Here is a 15780-nt window from a genome sequence, read left to right as displayed (position 1 = left end):
ACTCAAGAAAAGGCCCAGAGATGGTGTGGATAAGAACTTCGAGTCAGTGGATCCCAAGGTCGGAGGATCCCTGGTAGTGAGGCCCATCTTGATGTATATGCCTTGCATCCAACCTGTCCATCTGTTTTGACAGCTCATTTTCCGTCATTATTCCAAAAATGAAGCAGATCCAAATCTCAGGTGGACCACACCAAGGGAAACAGTGGGGATTGAATAACCGCCATTAAAAACTTCTTGGGGCCACCGGAATGTTTATTTGCCATCCAACCTATCATATGTTAACATTGACATGATGGTGAAAAGGGAAACGGATTGGCTACTCCCCCTGACACCAGCCAATGGCTGGTGGTCGGTGCTCCGTTGTCCACGCCATGATGTATATGTTTCATCCATGCCGTCCATATATTTTTACAGATAATTTTACGGTATAAGACCAAAAGTAAGGTATATCCCAATCTTAAGTGGACCACATTACAGGAAACAGTGTTGAATGAGCGTAGACCATTAAAAAACATTTTGGGGCCATAAAAGTTTTGGATCAAGCTGATTTTTGTTTTTTCCCTTCATCTGGGCCTGTATGACCTAATCAATATATTGGATGTCAAATAAAAAGTATAGTGGGCCTTAGGAGGATTTTAATGATGGATATCCAACCACTATTGTTTTCATGTGGTGTAGTCCACCTGAGATATATATACCCCTAATTTTTGGGATAAAGCCATAAAATGATCTATAAAAATGGATGAACGGAATGGATGAAACATATACATCATGGTGGGGGCACACAGAGCACCGACCACCAGCCACGGGGCTGGTGTCAGGGGGAGTAGCCAATCCGTTCCAGGATGAAAGGACCACACAAATATCAGCTTGATATAAATTATCACTGTTTCCTGTGGTGTGGTCCACCTTAGATTTAGATCTGCTTCATTTTTTGGATCATGCCATAAAATGAGCTGTCAAAACGGGTGGACGGCGTGGATGTAAAGCATATACATCACAGTGAGCCCCAGAGGCAGGGATCCACCGAAGCCGCGTCCACGGTACTCGAGTCGGATGTTCTGCTCAGGCCACATGTTGGCACGTGTGGTGCTGATGCGTGTAGAGAAATAAAACCTGCTGACCTTCTCCTTACGGACTTCGACATGTGTGGTTCGCTAACCTTGGACGTGCGAGTATGCTTCCCGTTGGGCCAGTGCCTGTCATTTCCACCGTCCATCAGCTGGGGCCCTAGATATCCTGACACACCAATGAGGTGGCCCAAGAGCACCAGAAGCAAGTAAGGGGTTTATTGTCGGCTACCGGATGGATAGGAAAAATCTACTCGAGAAGGTTCTGGAAACAAATAGAGATTGAAAATGTTGAAGAGAGAGAGAGAATACTAGCAGCGCGCAATTAAGTCTCATCTACAACCTGTGCCAACTACCACAACCGTTGCTCCCAATGAATGGTATCTGATTATAAGAATTCTTCAGGATCTGTTCTCGCAGTATGTTATCTTGTATCGCCTCTTATTGCGCCTGGAATTGGATACAAAAGAATTGCATGTACTTTTTTCGGACCGACAGCACCAGTAACGAGATGGTTATTCACGGTGCTATGTGGGAACCATTATGATATATGTGTCCTATCCACGCCATTCATCCTCTTTTTTTTTTTTTCCAGACTATTTTACTCAAAATTTAAGTATATCCAAATCTTGTATGAACCACACCACCAGAAAGAGTGGTGATTGAACACACCATTAAAAACTTGTTAGGGTCTACAGAAGTTTTAGATTAAGCTGATATGAGTATTTTATCTTCATCCAGTTAATTGTGACCTAATCAAGGAGGTTGGATGACAGATAAACATTACAATGAGCTTTAGAAAGTTTTTAACGGTGAGCATTTAATGCCGACTGTTTTTTCTTTTCTTTTCTTTTTGGTCCACTAGAGATATGGATTTCTCTCATTTTTCATCTCATGATCTATGATGATATAGAAAAACAGACAGCTTGAATAAAATACACATATAACATGTGGGTGATTGCTTGCCGCCAAGTGCAGAAGTTTATAAGTAATATCTTGTGAAAACAAAGTTGATTTCATAGGGAGATAAAATTGCGAAAAGGAGAAAATCAAATGCAAAACAAACTAAGTAATAAAAACTAAACTAATGATTTGATTTTGTAATTTTTAAATCGATGTAATTCAACTGAATTAAAATAACACTCAAGCTTCAAAGTTTCACACATAGGTCAATGTTCCAAAATCATAATGAATTGGATAACACAACTAAGATCTAAGTATTATGGTCAACCTAATCGGAAAATAAAACAGTTTAAATATTTTAATAAATAATATAAAAGATTAGAAAATCATGGATTTGCACCATTGACATATATTCTCAAGCGCCAGTAATTTTAAGAATTCAATATCAATTAAATAATAAAAATTAAAGAAATATAACAGGTTGAGAACTTCTCTTATCTAGGAAACCTGATTGATTTAGGGTAAGTCTATCTATCAATGTGGATCTCATATGATGAAAACATATGGATCTCACAAGAAGATCGAAAACAAAATCTAAACAGTAGATAACATGCATACACCATTCTTCTCATCATTAAAACAATCAATCATCATAACTTAAAGAATTATTAAACCCATGTGTTTCCTTTCTATCTTGGATTACAAGGAACTTAGAAAAACATAATTAAAATATAGAAAGAAAGTAACATGAAAGAAATAAATACAAATAGAAATGATCTAAAAAAATTTATAAATAAAAAAAAAACAACTTATAAAACCGAAAACCCTTTAAAAACCCTAAATATTGCTCTTGAATGATTTTAATGATGTTTAAGAAGCCTTATTTATAAGTGGGAAACTCCAATTTTCGTACAAAGTTGGAAAACTCTAGAAATCGCTTCAAACTTACGCACTTTTTCAAAATAGACTTCAGAGCTTTAGAATTTTTCACTTCAAATCTTCGATTCTTTTCGTTCCTCACTGGGTTTTCTTGGATCTTTGGTATGTCAATTCTTCAATCTTGGTCTCTTAAGATCTATCCCTTGCCTTGGTGATTTTTGAGTATCAAATCTATGCTTTTTAGCACCATTTTTCAATTCAAGCTCTTAAATTCACATTACAACATACACATGAGTAAAATAAAACATAAAGCTGATTCATGTTCATAAAATCAAAATATAAATGAAGAAAATTATGCAATATTTGAGTCTCAAAGCGAGGTTCATAGAGCACTGTCAGTAGCCACCTCACAACTGACTGTGTGAGTACGCAATCGTGTCCACATTTTTCAGGAAGCAGATTATCTCGTGTACCACACATCAGCTATATAGTTGTTGTAGTTGTGCAAAGACGAGCACTCACGCACCTCAAGGTCCAAGTTGTAAGAACGATTCAAAGGAGTTCAAAGTTACATGGGCCCCACAGTGATGTATTTATTATATCTATACCGTTCATCTATTTTTAGAGATCATTTTAGAGCATTATCCAAAAAATGAATCACATCCGAAGATCATCTGGACCACACCAAAAATGGCAACGGAGATAATGATTTTCACCGTTAAACAATTCGTAGGGCCCACACATAACGTTTATTTTCCATCCAATCTATTCATAAGGTCATAAAGACCCTAACGAAGAGGGAGATTTTTTTTTCATATTGATCCAAAACTTCTGTGATCCCAGAAAGGGTTCCAATGGTAGACGTTCAATCCCCCACTACCTTTTGCAGTGTGGTCCACTTGATAGTTAAATCTGTCTTATTTTTCGTCTCAAGCCTTTAGACAAGCTTGCCAAATGGATGGACGGTTTGGATATAACATATATCTCATGATCAGACCCAACTATATAACTGGCTTTTTCACATACATTTTATAGTATTAAATGAATAATAACAACTTTTTAATGTTACATGAGAAAAACTATAATTGCTGTGTGTTTGCGCACTTCAATCCAACACAAGCCCACATGTGGGTGATGGCCTTCATTCGTATAATGTGTGTGATTACAAGAGTATCAATGCCTTCATTTGGATTAGTCCATTTTAGATTGTTCTTTTTGCATTCTGTTTTAAAAATCCGTTCTTTAACTAATAATTGCATCTCTTGTATTTATCAATTGAATAGAGTCGTATAAATTCAAAACAAAATAGTCCAAAAACAATACCGATTTTTATTGATGTATAATTAATGCTCGATATAATAATTAGAGTAACAAATAAACTAGAGAAAATAAATAAAAATGACAAGAGATCAATACTTAAGCCACCGTATGAACCGATGACCTATATGAATGGTTAATAGGACATTGCCAAGGTTTAATCTTCCAAACATGAATTTGGTTGATTGAGATATGATAATATAAGGTTGTGGATATTTATCATATTGATGTAGAGTGGGTCGCGCACAGTTTCATGGCCAAGATGGATAAAAAAATGGCTGATCGATGGCAGAAGTGATTTGGACCGTTAGATCTTAAATCGGGTGTATTTCGCAATCCGAAATGAGTTATTGAGTATAAAATATATGATTTTAGGATAGAACGAGTTACTTTAGTCACCCAAGCCTGCTGTGCCGAGTTACACAAGATGGATTTGCGAAATATCATCAGATTGACGGCCATTTCCCCATTTTAATTCCATTTTTACTATAAATAGTAAGTTTTAATTTAATTATAACTTTTCATTCGTTGGGCTTTAGGAGTTGCGCCCAACACGAGAAGTGTTTATAATAATTAGGAGAACAAGTTGGTGAAGTCAAATAGAACACTTACTATTTTTTGTGTTTTTCCTCGTGAATTTGAGGAGTCTCTATAAGGAGTTCAGAGAAGTTCCGTGAATTCAGAATAGTTATCCTCTTAAGGAAAACGGTGCTCGACCTCATGTCCTCCCCTGCGTCACATACACTTGAGCGTATTTCAATGACGGCGATAGACAAGAGCAATCTAAGCTAATCTAAATCTCAAACGCTCAACAACATAGCTAATAGAAGCAAAATGACTAAATTTGGAGTAATTTTTTTAAAATTTTTTTTAATGATAGTATTGTGCTGTGAATATAAATTGTTTGGAGTGGGCTTGAATTTATTTGTAACGTTCTTCTTTTATAACTTTGGGATGTGGCAAAACCCTCATTAAGTTTTCTTTTTATATAGTATCCCTAATAGCCATGACGCTAGATTGTTCTCTAATCATTTATACTTGTATAAGATATTTATACACGTTATAAATCATTTTCAGATTTCTTACCAGCATTGGTATAGAGACTCATGGATCTGTAGGGTTGAATTGGTTGGGTCACGATCCAAACCACTTTCAAATCTCCCTCTATCATTACTATAAAGATTTACATATCCGATGAGACCAATCCTATTAGATCTAAATTAAGACCCAATCATGATCAATAGGTTGGATGACAAATAAACATTATAGTGAGCCTTAGGAAGCTTTCAATGGTGGTTGTTCAATCACCATCATTTTCTTTTTGTGTGGTCCACTAGAGGTTTGGATTTGCTTGAAATTTTGGGATTATGCCCATAAATGAAAGGATGAACAACATAGATAAAACACATACATCATTGTGGGGACCATGACACCATCCAATAGCTTCTATAGGCAATCTTTCTCCGGAGGGCATGTATAGGGGCTACCATGATGAATCTATTTATCCACGCTTCTATCCCTTTTCTCGTATCATTTTAAGGTATAAGCTAAAAAATGCAGGAGATCCAACACTTAAGTGGACCACACTAAATAATAAGCTTGGCTTGCATTAAATGCCAGTCATATGTGGTGTGGTCTACTTGAGTGCTGAATCATCATTATTTTTGAGTTCACACCTTAAAATGATACAAGAAAAGGGATGGACAACATGCCTAAATAAAACGCATCATGGTGCCCCCTTGCCTATCTCCTATCTCTAGGTTCAGTACCAAATTATAGGAAATAGTGGTGATTGATCATTATTAAGTTATAATTTTTTTTAAATAAAGCTAATATTTGCTTTTTCCCTTCATCCGGGCTCATGTGATCTTAAAAACCGGATAGAATGACGAATAAACACTATGGAAACATCAAGGTACACCTTAATAAGTTTTGATGGTAGGGTGTCAATCACCACTGTTTCCAAAGTGTGGTCCACTTTAGATTTAAATCCTCTTCATCTTTAGAATTATGCTCTAAAACGATACGAAAAAACTGATATACTATGAATATAAAATAGATACATCAAGGTGGGGGCCACGCTAAGGGCCGCACTGTCCTGGGTGAGCCTGCGTCTCACCTAATCTCACCCACGCTTTAAACCTTCACGCTGGCTAAGGCATGCGTGGTGGCCTGGTGGTATGCCGTGGGCTTTAGGACCGACCAATAACACGGGCGCACTGAACTAATTATCTGAAATCTAACACGTCAGGTTACTATTATTTTTATTTTTGGAGTAGAATCGCCCTCAAGGCGTTTGCGTAAAACGTACAAGATCTGTAGGGCCACCATGTTAATACGTAAATCCATCCGTCCATCAGTTGGAAACCTTGTCTGAATCGGTACGCAAAGAAGTCAATCCTATAAAAAAAAAAAAACTCATGATATGGCTAAGGGAATAATGTAAAATTACTCATAAAGTCTACAAGCTCATGAAGTGTGGCCTTCACTACTTTTGTATCAGGCTGATTTTTATACATTCTCTTAATTCTTGTGATTTACACATGATTAATGGGTTTGATGAAAAATACACACCAACTTTACCCCGTACTCAAACCTATGGCTCGTATCCTATTGCCATTGTTCCCCGTGGTGTGGCCCACCTAAGTTGTGGACATGGAATATATATATATATATATATATATATATAGAATTTGGAACAGAACCTAATGGACGGATTAGATTTTCTTTTTCCTATAAAAATCGTGGGCCCTGAAGCGTGGCTGTTTCACTCGCTGTTGGAAAACAGTTACGGTAGTTTCGACCCAGCACCCAGGTGCGGCCCGGCCTAACCCAAGATTGGGAGCGGAATAGTTGCGGCTCGTCTCACCCACGACAGTGCGAGCCTTACGTTTGGTACATATCACGCCGTCCATCTATCTTACCAAATCATTTTAGAGCATGAACTAAAAAATAAGTGGGTTCAATTATAAGGTGGACCATACCATAGGAAATTGGAAATAGTGGTGATTAACCATTAAAGGGCAAGGATTTGGATCAAACTGAAATTTCTTTTTTTCTTTTTTAGTTCATCCCGGTCTATAAGTTTATCAATAGGTTGGATTGGAAAATAAAAATTATGGTGGCCTCTCGTGAAGCTTTTGAGCACAGGGCATACAATCACCATTGTTTCCTATAGCATGATCCACTCGAGACTTGTATATTTTTTAATTTTTGGGCTTGTGCCTTAAAATAATCTTGCAAAACGGATGGACGGCATGGATATGGAATACATTCATCATAGGAGGCCCCATCCTGGGTGAGGCCCTGGTCGCATCTAATCACGTCGCACCACAGACGCAGATTTCGTGCGAAAGATTGATCCCATTAGTACATGGGATCTAAGGTGGGCCTACCGTGATATTTGTGAGAAATCCATTCTGTTTATTGGTTTTGAGAGCTCCTTTTATTACGACGTTAGACAAAAAAAAAAAAAAAAAAAAAAAGCCGAACCAAAAGTCAATTAGACCACAAGAGATACTAAATTGGAAATGAAATTCGTACCATTGAAGCCTTCTTGGGCTTCACCTTGATGTTTATATACTATCTGAACCGTCTATAAGTGCATTGCCACTGGGATGAAGGGAAAACACCAAAAAATTAGCTTCATACAAAACTTTTGTGGACATGTGAATGTTTCAACGGTGGTAAATGAATTTCCACTATTTTCTCTAATGTGGTCCAATGAGTTTTGTATTCATCTCATTTTTGGTATAATGTCCTTAAAGGAGCTCTCAAAACGTATGGACGGAGTGGATTTCTCGAAAACATCACATTATCCCCACAAGTTACAGCTTTATGCCAATGGCTTTCGCAAGGAATCGGCGTCCGGAACAAAGTGTCCGCGTCAGATTCAGAGTCTTTTCCTATTGGACGAACTTTTCGTATCTACCAAGCATTGTCACGTGCACATCACGTGACATGGTTCATCCTCCTATAAATAGCTGGAATCGTCCCCAATTCAATCCAAAATCGTTTGATCGTTCTCCGATAGCTAGGGTTTTAAAAAATCTCTTCGACAAATCCTTTAAATCCATCCGATGGCGGATCCGAGCTCATCGTCTGCAACTGATCGCGGCCAGCCTTCATCTGAATCGTACGTATTCAATCGATTTCTCACACGATTGCGAATTTCCTGTTCAATTGCTTCAATTTCTGTAATCATCGTCATTGAATCCATGCGATTAAGGTTAGATTTACGTTCGCCTGCTTATTGAATCAATCAATTCGAGAACATGTCATCTCACCGTTGATTTTAGGGTTAGGGGTTCTGTTCTGTGAGTATTAGCTTCCGAATTTCGAGAGAGAGTCACCCTAACATAAGCTCGCGCGTATATTTAGCGGATTGAGAGGTGGATTCTACCCTAGGCATTGTGCATAACATTATAAGGTAAACATGTATGAGAATTTACAGAGTTGGGGTGTATTCACGCGTGAAGATCTTAATTAATGCAGTGGGTTTATGGACTCTTAAAGCCCTAAGAATGAAAAATTAGAAGGTACGGAATTTGAACTAAAACACAATTTTGACCCTGAAACCAGTCTTAATTACAAAGTACGGAATTTGAACTAAAATACAATTTTGACCCTGAAACCAATCTTAATTACAAAGTATAGAATTTGAACTAAAACACAATTTTGACCCTGAAACCAACCTTTTCTCAAGAAATCCCTGTCCCAACTGACTCCATTGGTATCCATGTCATAAGGCTCGTAGATAGCTTTCCAACAAGATATTACATGTGCTATCTGATGGCCGGTCACAAAGTTATGGCTGTTGGAAGCTTTGGTGCGCATTTAGGCTGTCTTTACCCTAGATTGAACTTTCGGTCTCATTTCTTTCAATCCTGGCCTTCCGTAAGATTGTCCTTGACTTGTTCTACACCATTAATCCACATGGACACCAAATATTTGAATGGAATTTGCGGCTGGATATTGAAATTCAGCTTTTTGCTTGTTGATGGCAGGGTTATGCAACTGGAATTAAATTGAAGCTACTTGCAAATTGAAGTTGTCATTAGTAATTCAAAGGTCAAATTATCCACAAGATAGATAGATAGAAGAAGTAAAAGACAGAGAGCAAAGTTCAACAGTCCTCAATTCTTTATGCTAGAAATCACACAAACCTTCACCAATTCATCTACTGTTGGAAAGTCTCTCAGAAAATTCTTTTTGCAAAATCTCATAAAAGTTATCCCTACATAAGTCCATGGGGTCCTAATCTACTTACAACTTGGACTTTCCAAAAGTGCAAAACAACTGAGGAAACTGAAACCAAAACACACAAGGAAATTCATGAAAGAAGATTTCCTAGTCATATGTATGAGGGTGGGGGCTCCAGCCATGTGTGCCTAAGTGGACAGTCCATCAGGGCCTCCTCTTGTACACACTTGTGGAGCATTCACGTGTGCAAGGGGGTGTGATTGCATTATGGGGTCTGTGTAGCAGAAGAAGAAAGTGAATTCTAACTTACATCATGTTTGTTATGGTGCTAACACGTGCCCCAGGATTTAAGAACCCAATACATCTGTTGATGGTGGTCTGGATTGTAGCAGATTGAGAATGGTTCACAATTGTTAAGCTGCCTTTACGTGATTCCTGCTTTGTTTGTGCAGAGATGGGACGGATTTTAGTCTATTGAGATAACATGTAGATTCTGTAATGAATTTCAGAATTGTAGTTATCTTACAATGGTTGTTTTGACTGTATGCAAGCGACTGCACGCGCAGTTTTATAATAATTCACAATCTTTTGATTTGTTGCGCTATTTCTAATGCAACCATGACTCTTACTGATGGCACTGGTGCCTTCATTGTATTCCTTTAAGCTGTGGTTCATGCCAGTAATTCATGTGTTTTCAACAGGAAAGGTACCAAAAGGGATTTCAGTACTGCAATCTTGGAACGCAAGAAATCTCCCAACCGCCTTGTTGTTGATGAAGCCATCAATGATGACAATTCGGTTGTATCTATGAACCCTGAAACCATGGATAAGCTTCAGTTTTTTAGGGGAGACACCATCCTAATCAAGGTTTCATTCTTGCCTTTTGTCTTTGTTATGATGTCGGATGTATCTGAGCATCAGAGGTTTTTAAACGTATGTATATGAAACAGGGAAAGAAGAGGAAGGACACTGTCTGCATTGTGCTTGTTGACGACCAATGCGAAGAGCCTAAGATCAGAATGAACAAAGTTGTCCGTGCTAATCTCAGGGTACGCCTTGGTGATGTTGTATCCGTGCATCAGTGCCCTGATGTGAAGTATGGGAAGCGTGTTCACATCCTCCCGATTGATGATACCATCGAGGGTGTTACTGGCAACCTCTTTGATGCTTATCTAAAGCGTGAGTGGAATTTCTCTTTTCATTTTATTCCTAGTATTGTTTCTTTGTTACATTGTTGTAAATGTTCTCTGCTTGATTCAACAGCTTACTTCTTGGAGTCTTATCGGCCTGTCAGAAAGGGTGACCTTTTCCTTGTGAGGGGAGGCATGCGCAGTGTTGAATTTAAAGTTATTGAGACAGACCCTGGTGAGTATTGTGTAGTCGCACCGGATACAGAGATTTTCTGTGAAGGAGAGCCTGTCAAACGTGAGGATGAAGAGAGATTAAATGAAGTTGGTTATGATGATGTTGGTGGTGTGAGGAAGCAAATGGCTCAAATTCGTGAGTTGGTGGAACTTCCTCTGAGGCACCCACAGTTGTTCAAGTCCATCGGTGTTAAGCCCCCCAAGGGCATCTTGCTCTATGGGCCACCTGGATCTGGGAAAACTTTGATTGCTAGGGCTGTAGCTAATGAGACTGGTGCATTCTTCTTTTTGATTAATGGACCTGAAATAATGTCAAAGTTGGCTGGAGAAAGTGAAAGCAACTTGAGGAAGGCTTTTGAGGAGGCTGAAAAGAACGCGCCTTCTATCATATTTATTGATGAGATAGATTCTATTGCACCAAAGAGAGAAAAGACACATGGTGAAGTGGAGAGGCGTATTGTATCCCAACTTCTGACTTTAATGGACGGTCTTAAGTCCCGTGCTCATGTGATTGTCATTGGGGCAACCAATAGGCCAAACAGCATTGACCCTGCCTTGAGGAGATTTGGAAGGTTTGATCGTGAGATCGACATTGGTGTTCCGGATGAGGTTGGAAGGTTGGAGGTCCTTCGGATCCACACGAAGAATATGAAGCTTGCAGAGGATGTAAGATTCAACCTCTTGTATTGTTCACAAAAAGGAAAAAAGAAAAAGAGAGACATGGACTGTTTATTTTATATTTTCTTACCTTTAGCAGCTCATGTATAGATAGAGTAGTATAAATATGTGTATATCCTTATTGCAGGTTGATCTAGAGAGAGTGGCAAAAGATACACATGGTTATGTAGGTGCAGATCTTGCTGCTCTTTGCACAGAGGCTGCTCTTCAGTGCATTAGAGAGAAGATGGATGTTATTGACTTAGAAGATGAGACAATTGATGCTGAGGTTCTTAATTCAATGGCTGTGACAAATGAACACTTCCAAACTGCATTGGGTTCTTCGAACCCGTCAGCATTGCGTGAAACAGTAAGCCTTGACTCAGAATTTGCCTACGCTTTTTGTTTTTTCCCCCCTTCATTGCTTGCAGTCTGTTTTAGTCTTTTGGATGTAACCTGATCATGAGAATGAACTGTTTCTGGCAGGTTGTGGAGGTGCCTAATGTCTCATGGGAGGACATTGGCGGGTTGGACAATGTCAAAAGGGAACTTCAGGAGGTATGTCTTTCATTGGGCTTTTCCTTTTCTTTGTTTTTCATACAAAAAACATATGCTGGTAAAGCGGCAATTGGAACAGTGATTTGTGGCCCATGTGGAACTCATAGATTATTCATGACTGCTGATTTTTTATTTTTTTATAAAAAAAAAAATCATCTAGTGCTATGTAATACATTGCTTTACACATAACATAGTGATAGCTTGTACAAATAGTCTTCATCAGCTGTTTGATAAATCAAATCCATTGTGACTGCTTGTATGCACCAGTAATAACAAAATTTTGCATTTCTGAGTTTCCTGCCTGCTTTTGTTTCATTGCTTTTACTTATTGTTTCTATGATGGTGGGCTAAATTCCGTCTTAATCGTGCGACCGTTGGCAGACTGTGCAATACCCGGTCGAGCATCCTGAGAAGTTTGAGAAGTTTGGCATGTCTCCATCTAAAGGTGTCCTTTTCTATGGGCCTCCGGGCTGCGGTAAGACCCTCCTTGCAAAGGCCATTGCAAATGAGTGCCAGGCTAACTTCATAAGCATCAAGGGACCTGAGCTGCTGACTATGTGGTTTGGAGAGAGTGAGGCTAATGTGAGGGAGATATTCGATAAAGCTCGCCAATCAGCTCCATGCGTGCTTTTCTTTGATGAGCTTGATTCAATTGCAACCCAGGTAATCTATGCTCTGTACTAAACTCTTATTGTGCTCCCTGATGTTCTGCTCAGGGAATCAAAACTGTCTTGGAGAGTAACTCAGCTATCTACCAGAACCTAAATGTCACAATCCAACGTGTTCAGAATCCATATGAGGGATTTAACTCGGAATGGTGGTGGCTGAAACTGAGTCGACTTAGCTGAGTTGGCTTGGTTTCAGCAATTGTTGATGCCATTGTTCTAGTTTGCAATCTCCTCCCATAGCTGGGGCAACATAGAGACCTTGTTCCTGTTTTGTTACTCAGTTTCTTCTCAATTGCCTCAGTATTTTTAACTTGCTTATTTGGATAAGATTTATTCGCTCAGTGTGCATGGAGAGTCGGTGCAAACACATCTTCTAAGTCCCACCATTCAACAATTTGTGGGTGGGAATATTAGCATGCATTTCAAAATTGAGTATTGAGAATTCAAATTTCAAAGTGCCTATGGATTCCTGCCAGCTGTCATTAACTGGTGTGGGAGATGATGAGGTTCCAAGCACCAGCTTGCCGCACTAGCAAGATGCATTGAAATCATGCTCTTATTGATTACCATTTTATTCATGATTTTTTCCCCAGCGTGGAAGTTCTGTTGGAGATGCCGGTGGTGCTGCTGATAGAGTTCTTAATCAGCTTCTGACAGAAATGGATGGGATGAATGCGAAGAAAACAGTTTTCATTATCGGTGCAACAAACAGGCCTGACATCATCGACCCGGCTCTGCTTAGGCCAGGTCGTTTGGATCAGTTGATATACATACCCCTACCAGATGAGGCCTCCCGTTTTCAAATCTTCAAATCTTGCCTGCGGAAGTCCCCTGTCTCAAAGGATGTTGACCTTACAGCTCTGGCCCGATATACACATGGTTTTAGTGGGGCAGATATTACTGAGATCTGTCAGCGTGCTTGCAAATATGCAATCAGAGAAAATATAGAGAAGGTGAGTCAACTCTTCACTACTCTGGTCTTTGATTTGTTGCATGTGACATATGCATGCATCAATGTCCATGATATGTTTGATACACCTTTATGCATGGCACATGTTGATATTGATGCATGCATGGATCCAATCCACTCATCAGGTAGTTCCCACTTGTTAGTTGCCTCTGGTAAAAAATCCTGATCATACATTACATGTCACCGATGGGCATGTGTTAGAGCAAACAACTTTGGGCTGGTGGATCTCCCACCTTTTCGTTGCCCTGGTTCAAAAAACAAAATAATAATAATAATAATAATCAGGTTGTTGCAGTCATGTGATGGGCTACTGACACAGGACAACTAACCACTTGGTCTAAAAGCTCAAAATGATAGAGCGTGACGGATCAATCCCTTTATCTCATATAGCCCTGGTCTCACTTCACATGGTCAGGCCCTCGGCCAAACCCCCCTTATGTGCCCTAATTCACATGGGTTCTGCCTCACACGAGCCACCCGCCTCACACGGGCTGTCCACCCTGAGTGTGCCCTCACTTTACATAGGCCACCCCACTCAACCCTGATGTGAAAATGTTATTGCATTAATCACCTCCGGTGAGGAGTTTCGAACACCCAGGTTCAATCCTCTGCTGAACCCCCTTTGTGGTTCCCAATTCACATGGGTTCGTCTGCCTCACATGGTGGGGCCCGCCTCACACGAACCACCCACCTCACACTAGCTGCCCACCCTGAGTGTGCCCCTGCTTCACACAGGCCACTCCACTTGAGCCTGGTGTAAAAATGCGCCTACATTAGCTACACAATATGCAGGTTCTCTTGGCTATTTAATTTCAACCGACTATTTATTTGTAGAAGTGGGGTACACCTGATGAGGAGATTTGCCCAAATTGAGCCAAGGCATTTACTTGGGGCTGTTTGATGAAAAGCCTGGATCTCACACTCATTTACAGTGCGCCCTGTTTGAGTAGCAGAAAAGGGTGCCCATGGATGCAAGCTTTTTAGGGCAACCATCTATTATCCATCTGTTTATTTTAACCGTTGAATGTCTTCAAACCAATGCCCCATTCGATTGCATCTGAAATCCTTAGAACCACCACAAAACCCGGTTTGAACTTTGATTAGAAATTATTTAGCCCGATGGCAGGAATCCGTGCTTGACCTTTTTAAATAAAAACTGACATGCTATTTTCTCCATTCTTGTTTATGCAACTCATTTGTGTGGTTGTGCGACAGTTTTCCTCATTTTTTTTTCCTCCCTGGCCCACAGGACATTGAGAGGGAGCGAAAGAGGAGAGAGAATCCAGAAGCAATGGAGGAAGATGACACCGATGATGTCTCTGAGATAAAGGCTGCACATTTTGAAGAGTCGATGAAGTTTGCTCGTCGGAGTGTGAGCGATGCTGATATCCGCAAGTATCAGCTCTTTGCACAGACTCTGCAGCAGTCCCGTGGGTTCGGGTCCGAATTCCGCTTTCCGGACCGTACAGAGAATGTTTCTGGCACTGGGGCCTCTGATCCCTTCTCTCCGGCTGCAGCCACTGCGGATGACGATGATCTTTATAACTAAAAAACAACTACAGCTCATTGGTGCTTTTTATCTAGATAATAGAATCACTGCACCTGTCTAAGCAGAGTGCTTTTTGCTCCTTTGTGTGAGAGGAAGGTAGCAGTTTGCTTCTCAGGATCAAATGCACCATTTTCTATGATATTTTCTTTGCCTATTTTTTTTTTTTCCTTATCTTTTAACTTATGTACTTGAGTACTTTGTGTTTACGGATTTAATGAATTTCAGTTTTTATTTTATTTTATTTTATTTTAAAAAAAAAATTATTTATTTAAATGAGCAAGTGTTATCTGAAACATGTTCTCTCATCGTCTTGTTGATATGACATGGGTTTGTGTCAACCCGAGCCCTTGTTGACTCAACCCTAGTGCAAGCCAGTTGGGTTGCGCTGTCAGGGTCCTTGGGTTGGATCAGGTTTGGAAAACTACAACCTGATTTGAAATCGGGTTGAGGAATGTTTAGGATTGGGTTTGGAAATTCGGGGGTTGGGTTAAGATTGGGTCCTCTTTAGATCAGATTGGGTGTTTTCGGGCTTCGTTTCATACTCAACCGATCCAGTCTGTACGAGATACATCCCTTAACCAAATTGGGTCCCCCGACCAGGGGTTCAGGTTTAAAATACAGTCCCAAATTGGTACTGGTACGC

General features: G+C 39.7%; 1 protein-coding gene across 3 annotated transcripts; it reads left to right on the top strand.

The window, feature by feature from the left end:
• Positions 1-8149: 8149 nt before the first annotated feature.
• On the top strand, positions 8150-15378 carry LOC131235728 (cell division cycle protein 48 homolog). Of its 3 annotated transcripts, XM_058233059.1 has the most exons (9): positions 8150-8304; positions 10073-10238; positions 10322-10550; positions 10635-11401; positions 11541-11762; positions 11879-11950; positions 12332-12613; positions 13212-13571; positions 14838-15378. In XM_058233059.1, the coding sequence occupies exons 1-9, from the start codon at positions 8249-8251 to the stop codon at positions 15135-15137; spliced, it is 2454 nt and encodes an 817-aa protein (XP_058089042.1). In that variant the 5' UTR covers positions 8150-8248; the 3' UTR covers positions 15138-15378. The 3 variants fall into 3 exon arrangements, with proteins under 3 accessions (XP_058089042.1, XP_058089041.1, XP_058089044.1); XM_058233058.1 differs by having other exon boundaries at positions 10322-11401; XM_058233061.1 differs by lacking the exon at positions 10073-10238 and having other exon boundaries at positions 8179-8304.
• Positions 15379-15780: the final 402 nt, after the last annotated feature.

Source organism: Magnolia sinica, chromosome 19 (genome assembly GCF_029962835.1).
Source record: "Magnolia sinica isolate HGM2019 chromosome 19, MsV1, whole genome shotgun sequence".
In the NCBI taxonomy this organism is placed as follows: domain Eukaryota; kingdom Viridiplantae; phylum Streptophyta; class Magnoliopsida; order Magnoliales; family Magnoliaceae; genus Magnolia; species Magnolia sinica.
The sequence above is the reverse complement of the archived record's forward strand: the minus strand, read 5'-3'. Positions and strand labels throughout refer to the sequence as shown.